Genomic DNA, 25,535 nt, shown 5'->3' with positions numbered 1-25,535 from the left:
TTCCATCTTTCTGGTCTTTTCTATCTCTGAGTTTTACTTTGTTGTACTGGTCGGATCGTGTTATCCTGTATCTTTTGGTTGTACTACTGCCCATCTGGGTTTTCTCCTTATCTTAATTCATACATGCAGCTCTCCTGCATGGTTCGAAAAAAAGAAAGAACCGGTAGACAGAGACGCTCCATCGGTGACTAATGTAGTACGGAGTAGCACGTATCAGAGACCAGATTAGCGACGTATACGGTCGTGTGGATTCCTTGGCACTGCCAGCGCACATGTCAATGCCCATGTGTGGTGTTGTATACGGGCGCGTGGACGCTTGAGAGTTTTTTCTAGTTAACCGCGAATGGACAGGATCATATGCCCTGAAGATTGCAGCACACGTACCGCGCGAATGCAACGTGAAGTGCGAATGTTGCCATTCGCTGAAGTTTAGGTGAAAATTCGAGCCGATAAGACAGGCAGTTGCTTAAGGCACGAGCGCTCAGTGTACCGGCCTTTTTGTGCGTCCACGACGCCGGATTCGACCAAGAGACCAGATCTGGAGGTTTTGAGCGCCGATGAGCTACAAGTTTTTTTCAAGTGGTTTTGTTTTTTTCGACAAAAAGCATATTAATATCACAGAGATACCAAATCTCTGCGACAACACACTGCCCTACCAGCATTATGGATGCACACAACTCAAAAAAGAAAGAAGAATTACCAAAAATGAAAAATCCCGCTACAGCGATCTAATGCTTTAAAACAACAACACTAACACCACCAAGATATTACCAGAAGTTCAGCTTCTCCAAAAACGACGCCTCCAAAAAGGTAATTGTGCACAAACGTTGTCGTCGCTCGATCATAGATCTTAGGTTTTCACCCTGAAGAAAATCCTCACCCAGAAAACAATGTCTTCAACAAGGACATTACCATACACATCCAATTAAGATCATACCTTGGATTTTCACCTGAAAGGTAAGACTTTGAACTTCTCCTGTACCGTCACCCCCACTCGCATGCCGGTGCTCCAAGTCACATATCACCAAGCCAATTTCTCCTCGGCACCAAGACTCGAGTCACCGTTGCAAAACCACAGCCCTCGGCTTTCATGTCATTCTCTGCCAGCACCACTGAAAGGACACGGATGTCGCCTAGAGGGGGGGTGAATAGGCGATTTAAAACTTTTACGAGATGGGCTTAACAAATGCGGAATAAAACTAGCGTTTACTTTGTCAAGCCCAAAGCCTATATACTATGGTTCACCTATGTGCACCAACAACTTATTCTAAGCAATGGTTCACCTATGTGCACCAACAACTTATGCTAAGCAATACAAGCAAGTATGTGATAGCAAGATATATATAACTTCAAGCACGATGGCTATCACAAGGTAAAGTGCATAAGTAAAGAGCTCGGGTATAGAGATAACCGAGGCACGCGGGAGACGATGATTTATCCCGGAGTTCACACTCTTGCGAGTGCTAATCTCCGGTGGAGAGGTGCGGTTGCTTAGTGCTCCCGAACGCCACAAGAGGCTCACCTTGAGGTGTGGTTGCTCGATGCACACCAACGCCACAAAGGCCTCACCCCAAGATGCGGTACTCACCACACACACCGAACGCCACGAAGGCGCCTCACCTAAATCTCCGGTGACCCTCGCCACAAAGGCCTAGGTCACGGTTCCACTAAGGGATTTCCTTCGAGGCGGAAACCGGGCCTTACACAAAGATTGGGGCACACATCCACAACTTAATTGGAGGCTCCCAACAAACCGCCACAAAGGCCTAGAATCCGTCTAGGGTTCCAAGAACCCAAGAGTAACAACTTTCTTGCTTTCACCTCCACGAATCACCGTGGAGAACTCAAACCGATGCACCAAATGCAATGACAAGAACACCACAAAGATGCTCAAGTCCTTCTCTTCAAATTCCAACAAAGCTACAAAAGCTATTGGGGGAATAAGAGAGGAAGAACAAAGGAATTCACAAAGAACACCAAGATCAAGATCTAGAGAGTTCCACTCACAAAGAGATGGATTTGATTGGTAGAAATGTAGATCTAGATCTCCTCTCTCTTTCCCTCAAATGGGGGCAAGAATCATGGAGGGATTGAGAGATAGTGCAAGCTTCTCTAGTTCAACAATGGAGAGAGAGAGAGTGAGAGAAGCTTGCACTATCTCTCAATCCCTCCATGATTCTTGCCCCCATTTGAGGGAAAAGAGAGAGGAGATCTAGATCTACATTTCTACCAATCAAATCCATCTCTTTGTGAGTGGAACTCTCTAGATCTTGATCTTGGTGTTCTTTGTGAATTCCTTTGTTCTTCCTCTCTTATTCCCCCAATAGCTTTTGTAGCTTTGTTGGAATTTGAGAGAGAAGGACTTGAGCATCTTTGTGGTGTTCTTGTCATTGCATTTGGTGCATCGGTTTGAGTTCTCCACGGTGATTCGTGGAGGTGAAAGCAAGAAAGTTGTTACTCTTGGGTTCTTGGAACCCTAGACGGATTCTAGGCCTTTGTGGCGGTTTGTTGGGAGCCTCCAATTAAGTTGTGGATGTGTGCCCCAATCTTTGTGTAAGGCCCGGTTTCCGCCTCGAAGGAAATCCCTTAGTGGAACCGTGACCTAGGCCTTTGTGGCGAGGGTCACCGGAGATTTAGGTGAGGCGCCTTCGTGGCGTTCGGTGTGTGGTGTGAGTACCGCATCTTGGGGTGAGGCCTTGTGGCGTTGGTGTGCATCGAGCAACCACACCTCAAGGTGAGCCTCTTGTGGCGTTCGGGAGCACTAAGCAATCGCACCTCTCCACCGGAGATTAGCACTCGCAAGAGTGTGAACTCCGGGATAAATCATCGTCTCCCGCGTGCCTCGGTTATCTCTATACCCGAGCTCTTTACTTATGCACTTTACCTTGTGATAGCCATCGTGCTTGAAGTTATATATATCTTGCTATCACATACTTGCTTGTATTGCTTAGCATAAGTTGTTGGTGCACATAGGTGAACCATTGCTTAGAATAAGTTGTTGGTGCACATAGGTGAACCATAGTATATAGGCTTTGGGCTTGACAAAGTAAACGCTAGTTTTATTCCGCATTTGTTAAGCCCATCTCGTAAAAGTTTTAAATCGCCTATTCACCCCCCCTCTAGGCGACATCCGTGTCCTTTCAATTGGTATCGGAGCAAGGTCTCTCATTCTTAGGCTTCACCGCCTTGAGAGTAAAGATGTCGGTTAGGGGATTAGTGCACAATAACTTGTTTATATTTGATGGCACAAATTATGATCTATGGAAAATTTATGTGCTTAATATTTTACGGCGTATGTCCCCGGACATGGAGCGATTTCTTGGCATGGGTTTTTCTTCTCCTAAGGATCCTCAAAATTTATCTCTTGAGGAGGAGAAAAACTCTTGCCTCGATGCTCTTGCTTCTCATGTGTTTTCCATTGTTGTGAGCAATGTAGTTACTTCTTCAATCATGCCTTTTGGGAGCGCTCATGAATTATGGACAAAGCTTCAAGACAAATATGATGTGTCCAATATTATTGAGGATGATTGTATTGCTTCCACTTCCGGCCGTGATGAGTTCTCATCTTCATCCACTTCACCAAAGTGTGGTAAGACACAAGGTAATGATATGGTGAGTGGTGATGAAAACTGCAATATTGATATTGAGCTTACTATTGATGATTCTTCATCTCTATCTCATTGCAATGCTTCATCTTTGGACTTAAACACATCTAGCACTAGAAATGATTTACATGCTTGTGTTGATAGTCCTTGCATATCAAGTGTAAGTTGCTTGAGAAAATCTAATGATGATATGCTTGCTTTGTCTTGTGGCCATGATAAAAATGATTCTATTTCCTCTAGTTGTTGTGTGTCTAACAATGTAGAGGAAACCAAAGATTCTATTGGTCAAGACAAGATCTTGAAAGGAGCCTCAAGTAACTCCTCATCTTTATCTCACGGTCCTCATATATGCCTTATGGCCAAGGGTTCCACGGTACCTCCTACCATGGAACCTAATATGTCTCGTGGTGATAAGAATGAGGATGAATATAAAGAAGAGGATTGGGTTGTCTCTCTACGCGATAAAGGTGAGAGTGTATTCAAGGTTATTTGCAAAGATAAAATTGCTAGCACTCACTTCTTTGAAATCTTGACTACCGCTATTGAGAGCCAAAAACTTATTTGGATGCATGAGAACACCATTGATAAAAAGGGTGCTCTTGAACGAGAGTATGCCGATGATGTAGCATCACTAAAGAATGATCTTGAAGAAGAACAAGAGACCGTAGCCTCTCTTGAAGAGCAACTTGAAACCCTTGAAGTGTCTCAAAATGAAATAGTTTCTAAACTCACTAAGGAAAGAGACCATGCTAAAGCTCAAGTAAAATTGCTTAAAAAGGAAAATTCCAAAGTTGGTGTTGGTCATGATAAACTTGTTAAGGATCTAGATGATCTAGACAAGGCCCACAAGGTCTTGGAGAGCGAACACTCTATCCTCACCAAGTCCCATGAGCAACTTCAAGCTTCCTATTTAAAAGAGCATGCTATGTTACCTTCTCTTCTTAATATGTCTTGTGATGATGCTTGTGCTACTAACTCTACTTCTTGTGAAGCATCTATCTTGAAGGAGAATGTTGAGCTAAGGGCTCAACTTGAATTGCTAACTAGCAATTATGGGAAATTGGAAGAAAATCATGGAAAGCTTTCTAGCTCCCATGAGGACCTTCTAGCCTCTCATGATAGGCTAAAGTTAGCTCATGAGGCTATCATATCAAAGGAAACACCTTGTGAGCCTCATGTGGATACTAGCACTACTACTCAAAATGCTATATTGCAATGTGCTAGTCCTTGTAATTCATCCACTCATAGTATCGCTAAATCTTGTGATGAATTATCTTCCTTGCCTTGTTGCTCTAACAATAAAGGTTCTACTTCCTCTAGTACTTGTGTTGTTACTAACCATGTAGAGGAAATCAAAGAGCTCAAGGACCAAGTCACTTCCTTGAAGAACGACTTGGTAAAGAGTCATGAAGGGAAATGCAAACTTGACAAGATGTTGAGTGTGCAACAATTCCCCAATGACAAAAGTGGACTTGGATTCAACTCCAACAACAAGAACAAGTCCAAGAACAACAATAAGAAGAAGGGTCAAGTACAAGTCAAAGACCCGGCCAAGATTGTTTGCTTCAAGTGCAAAATTGAAGGGCATCATGTTAGATCTTGCCCTTTGAAGAAGAAGCAAAAAGGGAAGCGGCCTCAAGCTCAAACTCACATTCAACCTCAAGTTGAAGAAATGCCACTTCCCAAGAAGAAACAAGTCAATGCTCCCATTGTGGAGAAATCTAGTAAGAAGAAGGAGAAGAAAAGAACTTGCTACATATGCCGTGAGAAGGGCCACATCTCCTCCTTGTGCACTATTGGTACCTCATCCAACTCTATCACCATTAATGATGTTTATTCTCTTCGTAAGGATGAGGGTGGCAATGTGTTTGCCAAATATGTTGGTGCTCAAAGTGGTGTCAAGAAAAGAACCATTTGGGTTGCCAAGCCTATTGTGACTAACCTCTTAGGACCCAACTTAGTTGGGGACCAACAATCCAAAACTTGATCAATAGGTGCTTGTTGGAGGGCATTGGAGACTTGGCTACATCATGAAGAATTAAGGGATCTTCATCATTTATATTATCTCAAGCCAAGTCTTTTGGTTATCTTACTTCTATCATATACCCAATGTTCCTTCTTGCGGTAACATGTGCTCAACTCATTTATATTGAAAGTTACTCTCCCCTTTGCATGTGTTAGTTTTGTTCCTAACATGTGTTTGTATATGTTGTGATTCCTATTTGCTTTTCTTGAGAAATCAAGTCTATGCATGTTGGGTTGCACACCATGTATTTGTGTTTGTGTATGAGCCACTTTGCATCTTGTTGTATCTTATATGGCTCTTATGAGCGATTAATGGACTATCCCATTTTGGGGGAGTGATATTTCTTTGGGAATTTCATGATCCTAACAATGTGTGTACATGAGGAATATCACTTAGAATTGATATTGCAAGATTATCTAGTCTCTATGTGGAATGTCATCTTCATGAGAAATTCAAATTCTAATGTCCATTAATATCTCTAGTTGGATCTTTTTTTTTTGCCTCTTGTGAAAATAAATTCCTTATCACATTATGGGGGAGTAATAAGCTTTGTGCATATTACAAGCCTAGAAAATGTGAACATTTGAGGTTGTGTCACATAGAATTGATACCGTAAATTATCTCTCTCCTATGTGGCATGCTTGCTCAAACAAGCTCCAATTTGCTTAAATGGCTTCATGGCTAATATCTTTGTGTATCTTATTTGTGAAAGTTTTTCTTGGCATGGTTTTTCACAACGTGTCCCTCAATACATTTTTGGAAAACCATGTGCTTCAAGTCATACTATTAATTGCTTTGCATGTTGGTATGAATGCTATTAATTGCTTTGCATGTTGGTATGAATACTATTAATTGCTTTGCATGTTGGTATGAATACTATTAATTGCTTTGCATGTTGGTATGACTAATTGAAGCTATCAAGAAACTATCTTTGCATGATGGTTAACTCTTATCTTTTACCATATGCTTTGTTCGTTGTAAATATGATCCTATGTATACTTACAAACTACCACCGGAAATATTTCCTAATACCTCTTGTCCTAGGACAATTGGTAATCAATTATGAGGTAGATATTTATTGATCATATCTACATTGGCTCTTGTATTTATATTGCCTTATTTATTGCCATGAATGTGTTGTGCTTTGACTCCCATGTGTCTTCCTTGCATCTTATGGATCTAATTTGTCTATTCAAACTTTCTTAGCATTTTAGTAGATATAGGTAGCGTGATGATCCTAGTTTTGTGCATTTAGTATTTATATGCAAAATCCTATATAATGCACTAATCTTGGGGGAGCTCTCCTATATTTATTAGAATGCTTAACATCTCTTGATCATTATCAAAAATTTGGTTTCGGGAGACATAAACTTTCTTTTTGGTACTTTGTGCCATCATAAAAAGTGTTGAGGGTTTGGTTTGTTTGTTAGAACCTTGCTCTCTTGGGAGTTGGTTATCTCATTCCTTTGTGTTTAGTTTTAATTAGCTTCTTATAATGAGATAATTCTTTGGAGTCAATCTTGTGTTGATTTGATTCTTTAATATAATTTGGACAACCATTGTCTCTTGACTTATTTGGTGTCTTGTCCAAATTATATCTTTCTTTGGTTCTTGAAAGTATTGTGCATGCATCTTCTATATATGTCTATCTTATGGCATGTGTTACTTTCTTTGATACAATATATAGGGTAAACTCCATCAAATCCTAATTTGGCTAAGATGTGCATGAAATTCAATTTCATATCTATATGCACATAGTATTGTGGAGTTTGTCCTATATGTTGTAGTGTGTCTAACTACTTTGAACCCAATTAGTTTGGGGACCTTTTTGTACTTACCTTTGTGTTAGGTACAATGGATATGCATTGGATGCTTGTCTCACTCTTGGGGAGAAGTGGTGACTCAATGGTAACTTGAGGCAAGCTAGGATGGTCAACGAACACATATCTACTACATCCTCACCAATGCTATCTCGGTAACAAGTATCTTCTCATGCATATTTTTCTAGCATCCAACCATGTGGTTGCATCTTGGCATGAATCTCTTGATTTGCAAATGTTGTGCTTCTTACTAAAATCTTAACGAAACCTCTTTATTGCGAATGTGAGTAGTTTGAGATGATCACATATGTTGGGAAGTATATAAAATCATGATTATGATTCACCCATACCATCTATGCCTATCTAGCAATTTTATTGCATATCAATTCCTCAAACTTCTCACATGTGCAATATCGATGAAAGTGCAAATTGAGTTACTTCTTTTAGTATCCTCGTTTGTGATACTTGTTGCCTTTCTCAAATGCATCCCAACTATCTTCTATCCCTTGTTGATATTTGTGATGTATTTTAGTTGTTTGTGGTTGAAGTTCATGAATGTACAATAAGATAAAATTGTGCCTTTGGCCATGCTATTAAGCAAAAAAAATTCTTATTGGTATATTGCATGACTTTGTCTTGGATATCATACTATTTTTCTTGCGTATCTATTTTATGTGTGCATGTTTCTTTGTGGATAAATATCTTTGTGATATTGCCCACTTAGAGAAACTTATGCACATAAGAGATGATACATCTCTTTTTGATATCTTATTTATTTATTGTGTGTTGATTGGTCATGCTAAGCAATATAATTCATTGAAGACTATGACGATGCTTTTTGCTCATCCTTGTAATAGTCTTATAATATGCTTTATCATGCCTTTCACATATCCTCTTGGTTGAGCCTTTTATTATGGTGCCTCTTACTTGTTGCTCAACTATTTGTTTGTTGCAAGTGTTTAGCTTACTTTTATATCTATGATCTATTACAAATGTTTGTGTTTTAAATGAGGGAGTGAGGATTCCATGTTATGCATATTGTATTCAAATGCAACATTTTATTTTATGCATGTACCTTGGGGAGCTTCCTCATTTGATCTAGAGCACTATCTTGTGGTGATCATTAGAGTTTGATTCACTTGGTATCTTTTGTTTTTGAATGATATTATGGGAGTGATGATTCCATGTTTGTGCACTTTATACTCCAATGCAAATTGTCTAGTTTTGTGCACAAACCTTGGGAAGCTTCCTCATATTATTTAGAGCAATCTTCTTGATCTTATCATAATATCTATCTTTCTTTTGGTATCCTCTTTGTGGTTCATTTGGTTGCTTGCTTCATTTTTTGAAGCTTCTTGACTTTGTTATCTTTTTGCAATCTTTGATCCTATCTATAGTGTGATTCCTTCCGAATATTCGTCATTGGATATGTGCATTTGATTCCACTCAAATTATGAGAAATGCACACGCTATGGAGGAACTCTCACTATATTGGCCTTCTAAATTTTTTACCCATTTCGGCAATTGGTGCCAATGGGGGAGAAGTTTGGAGGGTTTAAGGGAATTTGGTTATGACTTTGCTTTGTGCTTAAGCATGTGCCTTTATTGCATTGCATCTTGTTGCTTTGCATAGTTGAATAGTTAGAGGAAACTCCACTAGGCTTTGAATGCCAATATATGCAATGAAAGTCAAGATCATTCACACACGCATATATTATGGGGGAGTTTGCTCTACATATTCAACTTATTTGTTACTTAAATTCCTTATATAAACCCTCTCAAAGAGATTGTCATCAATTACCAAAATGGGGGAGATTGAAAGTGCATGGAGCCCCCATGTGTGGTTTTGGTAATTAATGACAATCCCTATGGACTAATGTTTGCATTGAGTTATATTTGTAGGAGTTATCCATAGGCAATTCTTGAACCATATGTTGGCTTCAAGGTTGCAATAAGAAGAAATTGATGAAGGATATCAAGTGTCAAGTATGTCTTGAAGATGAAGATGAAGTGAGCCCTCAAGTTACTTCAAGACATCAACATGATGAAGAATGAAGAAATGAAGTGCAAGTTCAAGATGAGCCATCTCGAAGAGATCCTTTGCTTGAGTCTAGCCATCCATATGGTGATCATGGATATGTGAAGATGCGCCGAAGAAGAAGCTCTCCCATGGTGGATTATGGGGGAGCAATCCACATGGTGGTCATGGTTATGTGAAGATGCGCCGAAGAAGAAGCTCTCCCATGGTGGTTTATGGGGGAGCAATCTACAAGACTTCGTCAAGCAAGCACAAGCAAGAAAGGCACTCCATCTTGTTGAGGTCAAGATCGTCGTCATCAAGCTCAAGTGGAACGCGCAAGTATAAGGTTTGCTCTTGATAGGGTTTCTTTCTCACCGGTCTCATAGTGTAGTTGGAGACCGGTTTATAGTTTAGTTGCCGTACTATCAAGAGGGCTCTCGAGTGAGTAACTCGATCGTATCGTTCGAGAGAGCTCAAACCTTTGCATCCTTGCATCATCTTTCTTGGTTGTTATTTGGACCTTATCCATGTGATGTTTTAGAGCTTGTGCTCATTCTCATGACAAGCTTCTAGTTCATCGAAAACGGATTTCGCATAGATCACTTGTTGCGTTTTCGAGTTTGGTTCATCATCTTTCTTGGTTTTATTTGGATCTTATCCATGTGATGTTTTAGAGCTTGTGCTTATTCTCATGACAAGCTCTAGTTCATTGAGAATGGTTTTTGCATGGGCAACTTGTTGCATTTTCAAGATTGGAGGTTTTACCGGTATGTCTTTTTTAGATAGGTCAAACCTTTCATCATTTGTTTCTATCCTCCCTTGTTGGACTATGATGGTTTGCTGCATGATCTTGTAGAGCTTGTTCCTAGCTTTAAAACAAGCCCAAGATCATCGAAATCGGAGTCCGGGTGCAAAAGTTATGCCCGTTTTAGTTTTGGTATTTCTGCAGTTTGCTTAGGCCGGATATTTCGGAAATATCCGGCCCGGATTATCCGGGCCGGATATTTCGGAAATATCCGGCCCCCCCGAAATCGGCTAAGGACCTGGGGAATTGCTGCTCAGTATAGGGGCCGGATTTTTGGCCGGATTTTGTCCAGGTTTTGTCCCTGAGGCCGGATAATCCGGCCCCGGATAATCCGGCCCTTACTTAGGCCGGATTATCCGGCCCGGTTTTGCCCAAACGGCTCGATTTTCTTGGGGGTATAAATACCCCCCTTCTTCCTCCTTGGGCTGTAGCTTCTCTCACTCTCTCTCTCCTCCATTGTTGAACTAGAGAAGCTTGCACTATCTCTCAATCCCTCCATGATTCTTGCCCCCATTTGAGGGAAAAGAGAGAGGAGATCTAGATCTACATTTCTACCAATCAAATCCATCTCTTTGTGAGTGGAACTCTCTAGATCTTGATCTTGGTGTTCTTTGTGAATTCCTTTGTTCTTCCTCTCTTATTCCCCCAATAGCTTTTGTAGCTTTGTTGGAATTTGAGAGAGAAGGACTTGAGCATCTTTGTGGTGTTCTTGTCATTGCATTTGGTGCATCGGTTTGAGTTCTCCACGGTGATTCGTGGAGGTGAAAGCAAGAAAGTTGTTACTCTTGGGTTCTTGGAACCCTAGACGGATTCTAGGCCTTTGTGGCGGTTTGTTGGGAGCCTCCAATTAAGTTGTGGATGTGTGCCCCAATCTTTGTGTAAGGCCCGGTTTCCGCCTCGAAGGAAATCCCTTAGTGGAACCGTGACCTAGGCCTTTGTGGCGAGGGTCACCGGAGATTTAGGTGAGGCGCCTTCGTGGCGTTCGGTGTGTGGTGTGAGTACCGCATCTTGGGGTGAGGCCTTTGTGGCGTTGGTGTGCATCGAGCAACCACACCTCAAGGTGAGCCTCTTGTGGCGTTCGGGAGCACTAAGCAACCGCACCTCTCCACCGGAGATTAGCACTCGCAAGAGTGTGAACTCCGGGATAAATCATCGTCTCCCGCGTGCCTCGGTTATCTCTATACCCGAGCTCTTTACTTATGCACTTTACCTTGTGATAGCCATCGTGCTTGAAGTTATATATATCTTGCTATCACATACTTGCTTGTATTGCTTAGCATAAGTTGTTGGTGCACATAGGTGAACCATTGCTTAGAATAAGTTGTTGGTGCACATAGGTGAACCATAGTATATAGGCTTTGGGCTTGACAAAGTAAACGCTAGTTTTATTCCGCATTTGTTAAGCCCATCTCGTAAAAGTTTTAAATCGCCTATTCACCCCCCCCCCTCTAGGCGACATCCGTGTCCTTTCAACCACGGAACGAGAACGTGTTCCATGATAATAACCGCCAGCAAAATTTCGAAGCGCTCCCTCTGAAACCAAACGGCCTGAGAAAAACATGGATGCACACGACAAAATTCCACCCGATCCGGCAATCTCCAAGCTTGATTCGCCCAATGGAGCACCAGCGGAGCCTTCCGGAACACGACTCATCCGCCAGATCGATGAGGACAGGCACCGGCAAATCAACATCTTGGCGCGAGAAGAAGTCTTAGGACCGCCGCCATTATTCGCAAGACTATAAGGTTCCCACACCGCTGGTCGACTCTGATGTAGCAAAGGTAGAAGAGGGGATCCATTACAAGACCGGACTAACCCCACGATCACCGGATCGGGCCGCAACCATCCACCATATCTCGCGGGTCAGGGCACCGCCACGCGCGCCTCACCCCTCCTGCTCGACACCTCCCGCCGGAGACCTCAAGTGCCGACCATGGAGCAGCCGCGCCGCCCTGCGCCCCCGAGCCGATCTCCCACCTCCTCCCGTGAGAAACCTCCAGGGTGCCTCCCCTTCCCACCATCGGGATTATGAACACCTTGTTGGATCTGTCAAGAACGAGCTGACAACTACACGGGAAGTGGCCCGAGCTAGGGAAAATTCCTTCCCATGCATATGATGCTTCAATATTTCCTTTTATCTTTTTTTAGATTGTTATGGAACTTTTTGTCAATTCAGATGGCATGGACTAATGAGGCAACATAACGAATGGTATGTGGTCACGTGGTGCATTTAGACGCATCATAGTGACGTAGTGTCCAATGACTTCTACAAATAGGGTGGTGGAGCAGATCAGGGCTGACGAGAGGACCAACGAGAGAATGCGAGGATCATCCGAGGAGTTATGTTCAGGCACATGGCAGAGGGTCTGTCGAGGTTGCGCTTAGGCGAGTGGCCAATCATAGAGATCAGCGGGTTCAGAAGTGAATGTACGTGAGAGCGGACGCTTTGGCCCTTTTTCCTATGTGAGATTGCAAGCGTGTAGGCATGTGGACAGGTCGTTTGACATCTTCTACCTATGAAAACAATATGTCTATTATTGAAAAGGACGACTTCTCATTTTTATTGTACTTCTATCTACATTTGGTATCGAGCTAGATTATGATAATCTAGTTTTTTATTTAAACTAGTTATGTCCTTTTTTCGTTTCGCTAAGTTGTTTTTGTGGCTATTTTTCACGTATATTAGAAAGTGCACAATACTAATTAAGCAATAACTGCATATCAAGCTAATGTGACATGCGCCCATGCTGCTTCTCCTCCTACTAATCACCCTCCTCTTTTTTATCATCGTGTCTAATAAGGACCCTCAGGTGCCTCCTCTGACATCACGCTTTGAAGGTTGGTTTTATATGTCTACATTTTTGGTTGTCCACTTGTCCTCGCCTTCCCTAAGCTTGTACCTTATCATCGGTGTCCCACATTTTGGATCCTAAGCGGTGATGTGTACTTTGGAGTTTGACCTAAAATTTCATGCATGGGAAAATACATATCATGGGAACTTTTGTGATTCAAAATATCCATAACGCCTCTTCCGGTCAGGAGCCACATTGAGCCCAGCCCAAGAGGCAAATGTTAAATAACACATGGTTCTGAAAACTGTAGGAGCCCATGAGTTGGCCCACTTTGCTTCTTCAATACCAGCCCACCAAGCCTCTGACTTAGGTGTTCAGTCCAACAGGCCTCATGTAACCAAATTCGAATTTCCCTCTATGAATTCTTTTTTTTTTAGATGTCCCTCTATGAATTCTAGTTACATAGCGAGTATGATTTAGAATTTGGAGTAATGTGAAATTGTGAATTGTCCCTAGCATTTCTTGTCTATTACAATCATATTTATAGACCCTGTGCACACAACATGATTGTCAAAAGATCAATACAAAAAGCGCTCAATGTTGTGAGTGGTCTTGCAGTAATGCATCTAAATTATTAAGCAATGTTTACTTAATTTTTTTGAAAGGAATATTTACTTAATTAGACCGGATATTGTTGAAAACGTAGAAATTTAACATTGGCACACACAATTTTCACAACTAGGACACAATGCCATATGATTATTAGAATTTGGAGATACACATTTTAAATAGATGTAGATTTGATTACATTCGGTGAGCTTTTTCAACAAAAAATAGGGAAAACGTATAATTTGCGGAGCTTTATTTTTGCCAAATTGCAATGTAGATAGAAGTATGTAAATGCACGAGATCAAAGAAATCTAGTGAGGCTGGTTAATGGAACGGTCATATTTCGAACGAAAGTAAAAGTTTATTTGAGTTTCATTGGTGACGGTAATCGTTGAAACCGATGGCCGAATATCCTGCCCAAGATAAGAGCCCAACCCACTTTCTTTTTTAGTACTCTTTTTTGCAAGCACCGAGACACTAAAAAATCTGTGTCGTTCACTAATGTAAGATATTTTTTTGTAAATATATGTTTGTAGATGTGTTTTCGTGTGTAAATTTACTCATTTTGATTCGTATCTAGTCATTCTAAAATACTATCTAAAAAGGCTTACATTAGTGAACAGAGGAAGTAGTTATTACTGTGCTAACTTATTGTGAGTACTAGAACATAGTTTTATTTGACGAACCTCGTCAGCGAACTGGTTCGTTTTATACTACAATCAGTCTGGTTCGTTTTATACTACAATCAGTTTGTTCATATAAGAAGGTTCGTAGCGGAAAATGTTTACATTGCACCGTCTCGGTCAACAAGAACACATTAGATTGGAAGCTCAATTATTCCATGGATGGAATAATAAGTCAAAAAAGCTAGTACTGCACCGTACAATGGCATATCTTGCACAACCTCACACAAAGTACACAACTATTGGCAATCTGTTGAGCGTGCTACGGTGCTAGTGACAAAAGGAAGACAACAACGTCCGAGTACGATCACACAGCCGCACCACTCCACCCGGGCGCGTCACCGAGCGTGTCCCCAATTGTTTTTCAAACGCGCGCCACACGCCCCCCGCAGAGCGCAATTAACGCCCACTGACGCCGCGGGCCCCGCAACGCCCACCGCAAATTCTCCGCCTCCGTCTCCGCCCGCCCGCACGCTCGGCTCAGTACGCCTCCACCTCACTGCCCTCCGCCACCCCCAGCAGCACACACACCACACCACTCGCCTCTGCCTAAACCCTCGCATTCGCAGCCCTTCCCCAACCTAAACCGCCGGCGGCGAGGCCCCGCCTGCGCCATGGCCACCTCCTCCGGCGCGTTACCTCTCTCCCGCCGCGCGCGCCCGGGCCCCTGGCCCCCGGCGCCGCCGCCGCAGCCGCAGCCGCAGCCCCTCTCCTGGGCCAAGCGCACCGGCTTCCAGGCCCGCGTCTCCGGCGAGTCCGTCTCCACCTCCACCCCCACCTCCGCCCACGCCCCGCTCCCCCGCCCCGCCGATCTGGAGTCCGGCCCACCGACCCGGCCCACCTCCGCCGCGCCGCCCCCTCCCGCCGCCAATGCCAAGCCCCAGCCCCCACCACATCACCGCCAGCCGCAACCCCCACCAGCGCCCCCCGCGAGGGCGCGGAGGAGGGATTCGGACGGTGGGCGGCCGAACGGGCAGCCGCTCCCGCAGCTGCAGGAGGAGGAGGGGGAGGAACAGGATGCGCCGCAGCGGGCGGCGCACGTCAAGTACGAGCTTCGTGACACCCCCGGAATACGTAAGCACCCCCAAAATGATGTAAACTCAAACTTCCACCTCCTGACGACTGTCATACGTCGCGCTAATGCAGAGGTTTTTGAGCTGTGTTGCAGTTCCGGTAGCGGTGTTTGGGTTCCAGCACTACATCTCCATGCTTGGCTCGATCATCCTCGTCCCGCTGGTCATGGTTCCTGCCATGGGCGGCTCGGCCGTGAGTCCATATAACTGAAATGTTGCTAGCCCCTATACTGTGTCTCTTTGGCGCGTGTGCTACTACTTAATACGCGTTATCTGGATGCGTATATCGTAGGATGACACGGCGGCGGTGGTGTCGACAGTGTTGCTAGTCTCGGGGATAACCACATTGCTGCACACATTGTTCGGAACGAGGCTCCCGCTCGTGCAGGGGCCATCCTTCGTATACCTTGCCCCTGCGCTCGCGATTATCAACTCCCCTGAGTTCTTCGGCCTCAATGACAACGTAAGCATTTTTTATTTTGGTCGTTGGTGTTATGGAGATGCAGCGTGGATAACAACATAATGTGCTCCACTGCAGAACTTTAAGCACATAATGAAGCACCTACAGGGAGCTATCATAATTGGAGGTTTATTCCAAGTGCTGCTGGGATATACAGGCCTCATGTCGCTATTTCTAAGGTTTGTGTCCCTTCGCTGCTGATGCTGATAAGACAAACCATTGTCGTCCATAGCTTTCTGCTGCCACTTGGTTGGTCAATATGCTAATAGGATTTTGCCATGCACACCTGATTGGCCGTGTAGTGAATGGGTAGAGATTTGAAGTTGAAAGATGCATGCTCGCATGTAGCAAAATCTGCTCTTTGAATTTCCTTGTTTAGTTCCAAACATTTATGTTTAAAATATATAGATAGAACTTTCACCTAGATATACGGTGTCAACAATACTCATGAGCATTGGGTAAGATCAACATTGGTAAACACCTTAGTGGTCACTTCCTGATTTTGAGTATCATAGTTATGAATTTGTCTTTGTTTACAACTGTTCTGGTGTGAGTATAGGGCTGCATTTACTTATCATCTTATGCTTTTAGGTGAACTGGTTGTTGCATACAAGTATGCAACTAAATATGGTATCAGAGCCATTATGACTTCAAGATCTATCTTGCACAATTTAAAGTGAAGAATAAAAAATGTAACCCAACATAGTTCGTGTCTTGGGCTTGAGGGAGCCTAGATATATCTAGATAGCATGATATCTGTTTGTATGATTATTTTGTAGACTAATGAGATGGACTTGCGTGGCATTGTGAGTTTGTGACCATCGTCCATCAACCAATCTAATCTTATATTTCTGTTGTATATTTCAATCTATTCGTTTCAGGTTGATAAATCCAGTCGTCGTTTCACCAACGGTTGCAGCTGTTGGCCTCTCATTTTTTAGTTATGGGTTCACTAAAGTAGGGTCATGTATAGAGATGGGTGTCTTGCAATTTTTGGTCGTCATTATCTTTGCACTAGTGAGTACACAGTAAAACCCTTGTTAAATGAAACATGATATACTCTGCATTATAAATAGTTTGATGCTGACTATCTGTTTATTTCCCTTGGTGCAGTACCTCCGAAAAATAAAGTTATTTGGGTACCGGGTGTTTCTAATTTATGCGGTAAGATTTAGCTAATAATATTGATAGTATTGTCTTAATTTATGCTGCATGGCAGTTATTGTGAATCCATGATGTGCTAAATTTTGAACTATTGATGCTGCCCCCCTTAGGTTCCTCTCGGTCTTGGGATCACATGGGCTATTGCTTTCGTTCTGACAGCAAGTGGAGTTTATAGCTTCAAAGGTTGTGATGCAAATATTCCCGCTTCAAACAATGTCTCAGCCTTTTGCCGGACGCATGTATTGAGGATGAAATCGTGCCGTGTAGACACTTCACATGCCTTAAGAGCTTCTCCTTGGTTCAGATTTCCGTATCCGTTACAATGGGGCACTCCAGTTTTTAATTGGAAAATGGGCCTTGTGATGTGTCTTGTATCAGTAATCGCATCAGTTGATTCAGTAAGTTTAGAATTGCTTTTAACCTTGATTGTATATGCTTTACTTTATTCTGTATTTTTTTCATACATAATCTTGCAATGTATTACATTCTTTTCTGTACATAGAAACTTATTGGAATCTACACCGTAAAAGGTGTAGATCCCTTAGTAACCATCAACTTGAGATAAGCTGCCTTCTCAGACACATATGTTGCTAGGTTACGTAAAATTTGTCCACTCTGTAGATACTGCCATTAATTGTCCATCATGATCCATATTCTTCCATCTCCTAATAATTCTTCTGTGCATTTGACGTAAGGTTGGTTCCTACCATGCATCATCTTTGTTTGTGGCCACAAGACCACCAACAGCTGGAATTGTTAGCAGGGGTATAGGCATTGAAGGTGTCTCTACAGTTTTGGCTGGCCTGTGGGGAACAGGAGTTGGGTCAGCAACAATAACAGAGAATGTACATACGATTGCTGTGACTAAAATGGGTAGCCGCAAGGCAGTTGGATTTGGTGCTATTGTTCTTATAGTTCTCTCTATTGTTGGTAAGCAATCACTTGCATTTTTCTCAGTGTAAAAACTTCTCACTCAATGTTGGGAAAGCAAACATCACTTGGTTTATAGCATGATGAATAGTTCTTTCTTACAATTGTTCTTGTACCTCATTTACAGGCAAAGTTGGTGCTTTCATTGCATCTATTCCTGATGTTATGGTTGCTGCTCTCCTTTGTTTCATGTGGGCCATGCTCTGTGCTCTTGGCTTGTCCAATCTTCGTTATGGTGCCACAGGAAGCTCCAGGAACTGTATTGTTGTGGGGCTAGCATTGTTTTTGTCCTTGTCAATTCCATCATACTTCCAACAGTATGGATTACATCCTAATGCAAACTCATCAGTTCCAACATACTTTCAGCCATACAATGTCGCATCGCATGGACCTATACACACTGGATTTGGCGGGGTATGTGCTGAACTTCCCATCTTCTGCAGAATTTCGTTTCACTGTCTGCTGTTAGGCATATTTGCACTATAGTCGACAATTCTGTGGTTATATTCTGGTGAATAGAAAAATATGCAAATTATAGTGTCTGACTAGTAGACAGACATATAGGGCTAGTTTGGTTGGAGTCCTTGGCTTCGTGCCTGGGCTGCTGGGCAAATATGGAGCCTGACCTGGGCCTGAAAAAATCAAAATAACTGCCTGGCCAGGCTAGCCTGAGATCGACGCGTTTGGTTTGTGTCCACAGCCTGGCCAGCTAAATCTGCATTGTCAGCCCATAAATAATGATTGAACCATGACTTCATTGGACAGCACACATGAGACCGTGTCATTAGCCTCCCAGGCTTGAGCCAGGCGACCGTTTCGTTACGCCTGGGCCAGGCTAACTATGTGCCTACGCTGCAGCCAGGCTAATGACTCTGCCAGATGCTCTACAGGCCAGGCTACTGCTTCATTGTCGAGGATGCCAACCAAATAACCTATAGGCAGGTCTCAGGGAGACTCTAGGCCAGGCAGCTCTTTGTGAGGCCTCCAACCAAACAAGTCCTTTCATCAGGAGTAGTTTTGGAAAGAAAAAAAACTGCTATGCAATTGGGGACATACGGATAATGCAAATAAAAAGATATAGCAAGGAAAGTATAAATAAGTGGAAATTAGCCAGACACAGAAAAATACAAAATTGCACACATAGTTTTGTCGTTTACTGTTTTTGTATATTACACGACTACAGCTCCATTTTGACTTCTCATATGACACAAGCTCATGTACATCATTTTCTTTTGACAATTTTCCAGTTAAAGATATAATTCAACTGAAAATTAGTCTGGGCTGTTAGTTTTAACTTTGAAGGTTACTTCAATGTTCGTAGTGTAGATGTTCACTACACTGGACCTTAGAGTAATAAATAGAACCCTTCATTCCGCAAAAAATATAGTGGCTCACTAGTAGAAAAAGAGATATTTAGTTTCGATCAGGAGTAGTTTTGGAATAAAACTAGTATACAATTGGAGACATAAGGATACTGCAAAAGAAAAGGTATAGCAAGGAAAGTATAAGTAAGGGGAAAGTAACCAGAAACAGAAAAACACAAAATTGCACCTCCGCTTTGACTTCTCATTTGACACAACATGTACAACATTTTCTTTGGCAATTTGCTACTGATAGACACGCTCCAACTGAAAATTAATCTGAAAGTAACCAGAAACAGAAAAACACAAAATTGCGCCTCCGCTTTGACTTCTCATTTGACACATGATGTACACCATTTTCTTTGACAATTTGCTACTGATAGACACGGTCCAACTGAAAATTAATCTGGTCGGTCAGTTTTAACTTCGAAGTGCACTTTAATATTTGTACTGTAAATGGTTACTACTGTGGGCCGTAGAGTGACATTCATAGAACTGTGGTTTGTGACCGGTCAGTGGCCATTTCTTTTACAAATTTAATGCTTGGTTTGAGCGCCAAAATGCTATTTGGTTGGTGGTTCTGTGTACTTTCTTCCAGCATAGAACAGAGTGGCCATGAATCATATTTATAGATATGATGACACGATATATTCGATCATGTTTGCATTTCATTTGCATGCATGCTTTTGTTTAGTATGCAGTACGTAAATTAATCTGCGGTTCCCATTTTCTGTTCGAAAACTGAAAAACCCCATTCATGAAAGTCAAGAAATATACTCCCTCCGTCCCAAAATGTAAGGCGCCTAAGCTTTAGCTAAAAGTCAACATCTTCTAAGTTTGACCAAGTTTATACGAAAAAATGTGGATATCTACAATGTCAAATGGACATTTTGAGAAACTATACTTTCTGGTGAATCTATTGATATTGATTTGGCATTGTGAATGTTTATATTTTCACGTATAAATTTGGTCAACTTAAAATATGTTGACTTTTGACTAAAGCTTAGGTGCCTTACATTTTGGGATGGAGGGAGTAGCACTATCCATCAATATGTATTACCTTAACTTATAAGTTATTAATTGGGATTCTTTATTTCATTGCATCTCAGGTAAACTATGTCCTCAACACTTTACTGTCACTCAACATGGTCATTGCATTCCTGGTTGCTGTCATACTTGACAATACTGTCCCTGGCGGCCGCCATGAGCGGGGGTTGTATGTGTGGTCAGAAGCAGAGGAAGCCACGAGAGAGTCATCTTTTATGGAAGACTATGAACTTCCGTTTAAGATAGGGCGAGCATTCAAGTGGGCAAAGTGTATGGGCCTATAGCACATCTGCGCGCCAGACGTGCTTGCGAGAGAATTGGTTTGTCATGTTTCATGACAGAGCTCGAGGTACTGAGTGTATATATTCCGAATTGCTCTTTAGGTTAGTTATATATGATCCTGATGCTTAGATGCATCGACAAATTTTCCGATCATTATATAGACTACTATGTATTATAACTGTTAGATTTTGCTCTTCTGGTATTTAGTAGCTTTAGGCATATGATATGTATAGGCGTTAAGTGGTCTGAACTAAACCTAGACCCTGTCTGCTTTCTTGTTAGGGTTAGATTACAGGAGTCTGAGGTCTTACTCTTGCATATCCCCGCACGTTCTTTGGTGTTGAATTTGCATTGCAGGTATACTGTTGCCGGCATTTCTGTCAGCTACCTTCTCTCATCTAGGCAATGTATGTATTCCTCTTGTCTGGCCGGTGGGCTTGGGTCTGTTTTGCCGAGGCTTCAGATGCTCGGTCCCTCCAGCTCTCCCTTTGGAACTCTAGAGTTGTCGACGCCATTGGTATGCAAGAAGCTCTCCAGAAGTATACCTGTAAATGGACACGTCCGTGGCGTTCCACCAAGTGCCGCTTGTGCCCTTTTAAATAGAACGGGACGTTTCAGCTTGTCCATTTACTCCCGTCACGGTAAGCGGCTGGCCGGTTGCCCGCTACGTAGCTGACCAAATTTCCGTATGAATGTAGAATACGATGTTGCCTCGTATACGTCCGGCTCTGGTTTCTTGCTTCCGGCAGCAGAGGCATCGGACTGGGCGACGGAGTAGCTGATGCAGTTCCGCACAGTGAGCTCCTCCACCCTCTCGTCGGCTCCGGTGTCGAGGCAGCGCCGCTGCTGCTGGGTGACGCTGTCGTCTGGCCTGGACACCGGAGTCCGTCCGTGGCGCTGCTTCTGAGCTGAAGAAGGAGAAGTGCTCCGACCAGTCGGGCTCGCGCGCCAGCGGGAGCGGCGTAGACGGCATCTCCAGCTCCTCGCTCCCCGACGGCGGGGCTTAATCTGCGTATCGCCGACCACGCCGTCCGCCTCCGCCGCGGCCGTCCCATCCATGCCCGAAAACTACGCCGAGGGAACTAGCCTGCGACCTTGCGGTGAGATCACGCCGCAACGGAGCATTCCCCTCCTGCTGCTGACTGCTACACTTCCTCTGCACGATTCAGTGGTGACCACCGCGCACCCACGGGCTCGCGAGAGGGGATCGGGAATCCCGCCCGCCGCGCGAGAGAGGGGACAAGGGCGGCCCCGCGTGGAGTACTTGCAGGCCAAGAGCGGAGTAAGGGGTGAGCGGAGGGATGGGGGGCGGCGGACTCCATCGCCATGGAGAAGGTCAGGACTCAGGAGCGGCGTGACGGCGGTAGCGGGGGATCCGTGAAGGGCCGCCACGATTATTTTTCTTTTAGCGGGTGTCTACTTAGCAAGGGAAATGGGCTTGGGCCAGCGGCGCCGTGGCCTGCCGTTTCCATTTACAGGTATATCCAGAAGTGCCAGCAACATGCTTACAACAGCTTGAACGCAGCAGCACGTTCAACGAGTCGCCATTATACGGTTGGCGTTGGAGGCAACACACGTGGCATACACTAGGATGAATCACGGAACAAAAGATGTACTCCTAGTGAGATTGCTGCAGAAGCAAGGTCACACTTAGCTATCATCATGAGTGTCGCGCATGCCTTTACAAACAGCGTGGATCAGCCAGGGGCCCCGAAATGGGGCAAGGCACGCCACAGGACTGCTTAGGTGCAGACACTACTGGCAAAGTGTCAAGACCACAGCACCCAAACACTGGCTGTTTTCAGTCACCTGCAGGCTGCACAGGGTCAAACGCACTAACGCATGAACTCAGCTAAAAGCGATGTAACTTTTCTTGTCTTGGGCGAGGTAACAAGGATATAAAACAAACAGCGGCACCTTTATCTTCACTACCGATGATACTGCCTGGTTGTGCTTGACAACGCTGCAGAGCATGCATAACAATGCTATCGGACCACAGGGAAAAAGTCGGCCAGCACACTAGCTACACATCAACAAACACACGCTACAGCATCCACTTATTAGTGACGGTGTAATCGCAGGCGCGCTGCATGAACAGATCAGCATCTCCAAGAGATCTTCCCCTCCTCAAATCTTTGGGAAGTTCTGGAATTCCAGAAAGAAGAGAAGCCGCCCCTATAGTGAAACCTGAGCTTGGTGGAACGCTGCACCTACCAGAAGCATGGGGATCATAGAACTGCCTTGCCGAAACCCCTGCATCACCATCATCTCTGTAGGCGTGGTGTCTCAATCCGAGCTCAAAATCACAGCCATTACTTCTTGGCATCATCTCGTCCTCCTCCAGAAACGAGTCCGTCGGCAACCGGAACAGGCCCGGACTGCTGACAGGGATCTTCATGTCGACGTCGTCCTCTCTCTCGTCGTCACCCGGGGCCGGGAGGGCCAAAACCTCCTGGCGAGGCGTGCTCGGACCGCTCCGTTTCTCCGTGAGCGAAGAACTGTCGGCGCCATCGACAAGACTTCCATGGTCATGGTCATTGCAGCTGTGGTAATCCTCCGGCGCCGGGAGAGCCAGCATTTCCTGACAAGACGGACTCGAGCCGCCGGGCTCCTCCCTGTACGAGTTGCCGCTGCCGTCGTCGTGGTAGAGGTCCTCCTCCGCGCGGTGCTCGTCACCCGGCGCCGGCAGCGCGAGCGTCACCTGGCTGGGCGGGAGCGGCCGGCCCAGCTTCTGCTGCAGGGAGATCCTGGCACGCTGCAGAGCCTGAAGAACGCTCTCCACATCGATGTCCTTGGTGCTGCTTGGCTGTTGGCATGCCGCTGTGTCGAGCTGTTCGTCGGTTTGTTCGTGGAAGCGGGACGAGCTCCAGTCGGAGACCTTGCTGACGAGGGTGTCACTCGAGGGGCTCGACTTGTGCCCGGAAGTTGCAGACTTCGTGCTGTGGCTTGGGCAGCTGTCTGAATTGGCGTCTCGGCTTGTGCTGCTGTTGGAGCTTCCCTGTGCTGAAACGGCAGCATTCTGCGCGCCACCGTGGCCGTGTTCCTCGCCGGCTTCACGACGCTGCCCGGCGTATACTTCTGACTTGTTTCCGGCAATGGAGAGTGTTTTGCCACTTGATTTTTCCTGCACAACGTCGCCCTGAAATTCGGAGAACAGAATTCCGGATCAAATCAATAGCACTGCCTGGAATAGCCATCTTGTCAAGAATCTCAGATTCTGGGCAAGAAAAGATCCAGGTCTCGTCATTCATGGTACTAGTTGATCGCTAGTAACTGTACCTTGGGTGAACTCCTGTTGTCGTTGAATTTCTTCTCCCAGTCCCTCTGAGCTCTCTCCTCGGCCTCATACTGCCCGATCAGCTCGGCCTGCTTCTCCAGCACCCTCTGCATCTCCCCGCCCTTCTCGTACCTGATCACGTACTGACCACCACCATCCCCTGAGCTCCGCTCGTCTCCACCCACCTCGCCGTCCAACTCGGCCCGGCCATCGTCGGTGTACTCCGCCGATCCATCTCGCTGTCCTTTCCGACTCTCTGTGAGCACCGCGTCTGAACTCCCACTACTGGAGAGAACAGAAAAGAAACGCAGAATGTCAGAACTCGACAGAAGAGTTGAATGGCTCACGATCGAACAGGAATATAGTAACAGCGGCGACCTGAGCTCCTTGCGCTTGTTCTTCCGGCAGGACTGCCCCATCCGGTACTTGGGCGAGGGGTCCTCGGCGGTGAGGAGGTAGGCGTAGCTCCTCCGCTGCCGCTGCCTGAGCAGTCTGGCCTTCCGCGGGCTCACGCTGCGCCCTTTCCACGACAGCCCGCCGGGCTGCGGGGCCGTCCCGGCCGACAGCGCGTCGTCATCTGCTTCGCTCTTCGCCGGCGGCGGGTCCTCGTCCTGGTCCTGCTCCTCCTCGCCGTGGGAGCGGGCCGCGTCGCCGCCGGTGGTCTCGGCGTCGCGTGGGCGTGCTTCCTCGCTGGTGCCGTCGTCGTCGTTGTCGGAGCCCGCGTCGGAGAGGCTGCCGCAGAAGCCTTTTGATTCCAGAATGGCTAGCACCTCCGCGGCCTCCTTCTCCGCTTGCCGCCTCTGCTCCGTCACCGCCCGGACCTGCTCCTCCAGCTCCGCAACCTGCACGATACGTGCGAATCAAGGACACTGACGCTTGCAACAATGCGGGCGCGCATGGCGGCCGGAGTGTGTGCGTAGGGCACGTACCCTGGTGGCGAGCTGGTCGGCGCGCTCCTTGGAGGCGCGCGAGACGGAGCGCTCGGAGAGCAGCCTGGCCCGGAGGAAGTCGATGGTCATGGGCGCCGCCGCCGCCGTAGAGTCCGCCATCTCCGCGCACCGTCCACACTCTTTCTCAAAACCTCGGCATGCTAACCGTCGTCTCCTGCGCTACTCACCGGCGGCGAGCGAGCGCACAGGCCCCGAGCTAAGCTGCGCGTACGCAGTGAAGTGGAGCAGTGGACTTCCGCATTCCCGGGGCGCGGGGCTACAATACTATACTCCAACTCGTCACGTCACTCTACTTGGTTTTCTCGTGCCCGTCCGAAATTATTTAGTTTTCCGCGAAGCACCACGCACGTCCTGCTCGATCGGCTCGTCCCCACGCGCGCACCGACAGACAGAGCGTAGCGGTCGTTGCACGAGGACCATGAGCATGAGATCGATGAGCTGACGGCGAGCCCCAGCACCAGCAGCGCAACGGTATATAGCTAGCTGTTCCATTCATCTCCCAGTGTCAAACGGCGATGCCTCACCTATCCATCATCACGCTCGGTCCTCCTTTGGGGTATCCTGGTGGCTGTTGTTTATGAGGTAAATTTATTTTGACAATCAGCTGTCTCGAGCGATTACAAAATAAAG

The 25,535-nt window shown here is 45.3% G+C and overlaps 2 protein-coding genes across 2 annotated transcripts; one reads left to right on the top strand and one right to left on the bottom strand.

Annotated features, from left to right (window-relative positions):
• Positions 1-14,975: 14,975 nt before the first annotated feature.
• LOC124667548 (nucleobase-ascorbate transporter 12-like) lies at positions 14,976-20,705 on the top strand. Its single transcript, XM_047204815.1, has 10 exons — positions 14,976-15,435; positions 15,530-15,627; positions 15,727-15,897; positions 15,973-16,073; positions 16,776-16,911; positions 17,008-17,058; positions 17,169-17,456; positions 17,754-17,988; positions 18,116-18,402; positions 20,459-20,705. Exons 1-10 carry the CDS (start codon positions 14,976-14,978, stop codon positions 20,678-20,680), a joined length of 2,049 nt encoding a protein of 682 aa, XP_047060771.1. The 3' UTR covers positions 20,681-20,705.
• A 2,017-nt stretch (positions 20,706-22,722) lies between these two features.
• On the bottom strand, positions 22,723-25,004 carry LOC124662787 (putative RNA exonuclease pqe-1). The gene is made up of 4 exons (XM_047200581.1): positions 24,885-25,004; positions 24,334-24,797; positions 23,958-24,237; positions 22,723-23,817 (listed from the first exon to the last, which is right to left on the bottom strand). Exons 1-4 carry the CDS (start codon positions 25,002-25,004, stop codon positions 22,723-22,725), a joined length of 1,959 nt encoding a protein of 652 aa, XP_047056537.1.
• Positions 25,005-25,535: the final 531 nt, after the last annotated feature.

The sequence above is a fragment of the Lolium rigidum genome, chromosome 6 (assembly GCF_022539505.1).
Source record: "Lolium rigidum isolate FL_2022 chromosome 6, APGP_CSIRO_Lrig_0.1, whole genome shotgun sequence".
Lineage (NCBI taxonomy): Eukaryota > Viridiplantae > Streptophyta > Magnoliopsida > Poales > Poaceae > Lolium > Lolium rigidum.
This window is presented reverse-complemented; position numbering and strand designations above follow the sequence as displayed.